The sequence below is a fragment of the Volvox carteri genome (genome assembly GCF_000143455.1).
Source record: "Volvox carteri f. nagariensis unplaced genomic scaffold VOLCAscaffold_31, whole genome shotgun sequence".
NCBI classification, from domain to species: Eukaryota; Viridiplantae; Chlorophyta; class Chlorophyceae; order Chlamydomonadales; family Volvocaceae; genus Volvox; species Volvox carteri.
Window position 1 is genome coordinate 1,229,198 of NW_003307574.1, and position 4,364 is coordinate 1,233,561.

Sequence of the window (4,364 nt, forward strand, 5' to 3'; positions counted from 1 at the left end):
TGCTGTCCGAAGCGTAGTGGGTCAGTACGGGTGCAGAAGCGGCGGCATGTAGGCCGCTGCCGCCCGTCACAGAATCGGCACCGCCGGCTGACGTTTGGGCCGACACTGGCGTCGAAGAGGGCGCTGAGGCGATCCCGGCTGCCGTGCTGGCGGCGCGGTTGAGGTGGTTATGGTAGTTGTGGTCATGGCTGAAGTGGCTGTGACGATGCATGGTGTAATCGGGATCAGCGCTCGCGGGTCGCATCGCAGCAGCGGCGCCGGCAGCAGCACCCACCGGGGAATCTGCAATGCCGGCGTTGCCGCCGGTAGCGGCGCCGGTAGCTGGCTCAGCGCCGGCCCCAGAGCCGCCAGATGTGGCTACGCCGCCGCCGGACTTGAGCTTTTGTTGGCGCTCAGCAGCGGCGACAGAGGCGCAGTGTACGGCAGCGTCAAAAGCGCCAATGCCTTCAAGCTTGAGGTGCTGTCCGGACAAGGGCTCTTTGCAGCCAAACGTAAGGGAGATGTCCACATCGTCAGGCAAGCGAAAGAGCTCTCGGATGCGATGTGTAAACTCCTTAAGTCCGTCCGGGCCTTGCTTCACAGGAATTCTGCATGGATGACGGGGACACCCAGCGGAACAAGAGCAGGAAGAGAGGTCTGTGCGTGGTTATGCCGTAGTAAAAGCCTTTCAGCCTCAGGACAAAGAGAGCACCGCAGGTGGAGCCTGACACGGTGCCCAAGGCATAGCACGGCAAGGCTAGGCATAGCAGGGCATAGCAGGGTGCGACAGTCAACAACAGACTAAAAAAACAGTCATAAGACATCATAGAAGCTCATTTCTTGGGAACAATACCATTAGTCCTACAAGGCGCTCCGACGACATGAAGGGTGCACTGCTTGCAAATTGCCACATTACGGCAACCTCTGCTATTGCTTCTTAGCTCACTAAACGGTTGCTTTACACTATCACTCGGCTCCAGAAAATTGCCGGCCTGAGAGTTTCAGGACGAGATCATCGCAGACCCTCAAGCAAGCCATGTGAAAGGTCCGACTCCTTCGACAGTCCTAGACATTCAAGAGTCAGCATGCAGAGGAGAGCAGGTCCAATGCGGTCGTTTCCAAAGGCAGCCCTATTACAAGCTCCTCTATCAGCGTTTGCTATGGCAAAGTCTTCTTCTGGGATTAGGTCAAGTTGTTTCCGTTCTATTCGGACATCAAAATAACATATGCTATACGAAGAACGAACGGGATGTGGGCCCAGGCAACGCGGCTTACTCCCCGCTACAAAGGCGGTGGACGTCCTAGACGTATGCAACTCCTAACGGATCCAAGGATGAATACAGGCCGCACCTGCATATGCCCATCGCGTACCCGCCTCTGCCCGATACAGGCTGAGTGGACTCCCATGCCCCAACCCTTGCCAGGACCTCGGGGCTCAATCAGCGCCAGAACCTCTGCTTCCCTATATCCCACTGCACTATTGAACATCATCTCTATGAGGTAGAAGCGCGTATAGGCTGCGACCCACCAAGCCAGCAGGTTGTCAGCCCTGAACTCCCTTCAGACGGTGGTATGATTGCGCTCCTACCCAACCCCTGCTACCTGCAAGGGGGTGCATCCGCTAATGTACCGCCTCTAGAACCTTTCAAATGTTCCTTTTCCTTCCCTTCCCACCCTGTTCCCTGTCTGTCTGTCTGTCTGTCTGTCTCTTCCCTGTCACCACACCGCCCAGCTTATAGACCTGCAGGCTTTTGCCGTTTTCAGAGGCCGCCGTCAGAGGTCACGGCTGGGTCAGCAGTAGTAGCAGCCGCAGAAGCAGCCGCAGTAGCAGCAGCAGCACCACCAAACTGGCATTATTGTTTAGTTTTCGAAACCCGGATCCTGTTTCGGCGTGAGAGCATGGGACTGTGGCATTTTGAAGACTCGCCGCTGCATATCCACCACTTCAGCTCTTTTGCACTCGTGGTGACACCGACCGTATCCCAATCGGATCTCCCACGCCTTGAGGTACACGCCCAGCTAGTAGCTCGCTCCCCAAGCCAGCCTGCAGCCTACCCGCACAATAGCATGCGTCGCTTTGCGTGCAGCCACCACTTCAGCGTTTCCTCCCACTTGAGTTTTGTAACTTCTTTGCTCGCTTTCCGCTGCCCAAGCCCCAAATGCTTTCATTTCAAGCCTGAAGCAAATTGGCAAATTCTACATCGCCACTTACTGCGTATGGCAAACACGCATTCACACGAAAACATATACACACAAAAGGAGAGACTTATGGATAGGAAATTGGCTGGATCGAGGACGACGATTTTACCGTCGTCGTGTCGATAGGTGAACTTGACTTGTCCCTACCAGCAACCCTGCAACGTCATGTTTACAAACCCACCTGTGGATCTGCCCCTCAAAGTACACGACCATGATCGGTTGCACCCTCTGCACGTCTGGCTTGAGGTTCTCTGGCGTGAGGCTGGCCTTCCAGTCCGCCAAGTTGCTTTGGCAAAACCTGCACGAAAGTGCGTACGTACATGGGCCATGTCCGTTGGATAAGGGACGGTTGGATAAGGGTTTATAAGGTCGTGTTTGGCAGGCCCGACAGCACTTCGCGAGCGAGGTCGCATGCAATCAAGTACAACCGAATCAGGTAGGGCCGGTTGCAATTTCGGTTAGTATCACGTTCAACCGGTTGGAATTAGTTGGCGCCGCGTGGGATTTGATGAGGCCGGGTCAGGTCTTCTGCCAAGACACGTGTTGCCACGTGCGGGGTGGAACTAACTAGGATTGGAATTGCCGGGATGAACGGAACATGGCTTGATGACATTCCAGGAACCTTCGATGCATCTTAACATTTTCTCTCCCCAACACTTACCCACCCGCCCCTATATTCCACGCTTCTGTCAGACCCCGACGGTCAGTTTTTGTTTTCCTTCATCCATAGGAAAGAAAGCAGCGGAAGCAGCTCGAGGCCTTGCAACTGGGATGACCCAGGTGAAGTTGCCATTGTGAATGCTGGTGAAGGGGACGCCCTCCTGTCGTGTTCTCTGTCGTTGCTTTCACGTTTAACCCAACGGCGAGATTCCCCGAGATGCTTTGGGAAGTCCTTCTTTCGAACACGTGTCCCTTCTTTTCTGTCGCCCTCGCCATCCTAGAACGGCCCAGCTGCGCTCGTGCTCTAAGTCCTGTGTGATAGTCATTCAACACGATGTTAAATGATAATGGCTATGGGAGCCAAGAGTCGCCGGTTCGAACCTGCAGTTCGTTTCCTCTAGGCGACCAGCTTGTTGCAGCTGCCAACGGGCCAGGCAGCGCGGGTGCACTTTGCGCGGGCATCTGCAGGGGTTGATAAGAGGGTCCCGGTCCTTCGTGCCATCCAGACAGATCCAACAAATGTCGTCACTCTCCTGCGCATAAGGAAGGGTTGTAAGGTGTGCGTTGCGGGTCGGAAGGCGCGTGAAGGCTTTGAGACTAATGGGTTAGGGACGGCTTGGGGGCCCTGGCCACGTCGAGCCCGGTGGCACAACTCCCATGGCTTCCATTCATGTACTTGACAGGGGTGATATTCAAACTCTATGTGTGAAAATATCAGAGGATGGGCTTCCTGGATTGTGCCTGTGCCATTTAGCTCAGTTCTCGCGACATCGACCTGGGCGCATGCGTGCGCAACTGTAACCCACCATGTCAACAGGCGCTTGTGGGCCCTCCACCTGGAGGCTGCTATCCGCCAGCATCTTTATAATGCCGCCTTTCTCCCCGGCAGTCGTTATGTTGTGCTTCCCAAAGTTGTCTGAAATGACAGGCAGCCCTCACCTTTTCAGCCTGCAGGCGCGGAGAGTTGCACCTCTTACTAATTTGACAACTGATCAAGTTTACTCTAGGAGTGCGTGCCGTTACGTGCGGAATGCCCAGACTAAGCGGCACGATAACCGCCATTGCCAGCAAATTTCCATCATGCTTTTTGCCTAACTCCTTGAATTGCTTTTCATATCCAGGTACAATTACTTTTATATATTCAGCACAAGCGCGTATGCGGTGGAAAGCCTCCGTTGGGGCCTGAGGTGACCCAGTCCTCGCAGAACGAGGCTATTGAATCATCCTTACCTCTTGAAATTAGAAGAAATGAAAGAAATCGGGGGCTAACGGTTCCACGGCGTGTCTGCTTCGGACAAGGGTGCTCAATGCGACCTGCGGAGAGAAGAGGCGACTTGCTAAAGGCAAGCAAGAAGGGCCCGACGGTGACAAGGCCCTGTGCTGCCTACTGATGAGCGACTGTGTTGCGTTTACAGAGGACTGGTGAGCAGGAGGTTAGGATAAACAAGCGCAACAATGTGGCGGGCGGGGTCGTACGGCGCCCGGCAAGGGTGAACGTTGTGGGACACCATAATCGATACAACTGG

At 54.8% G+C, this 4,364-nt stretch overlaps 1 protein-coding gene across 1 annotated transcript; it reads right to left on the reverse strand.

Annotated features, from left to right (window-relative positions):
* Positions 1-388: 388 nt before the first annotated feature.
* VOLCADRAFT_46480 (uncharacterized protein) lies at positions 389-3,368 on the reverse strand (the record flags this gene model as incomplete). Its single annotated transcript, XM_002952704.1, has 3 exons — positions 389-587; positions 2,360-2,476; positions 3,220-3,368. Coding segments are annotated over 3 exons (465 nt in total), but the record flags the coding sequence as incomplete, so codon positions are not given.
* Positions 3,369-4,364: the final 996 nt, after the last annotated feature.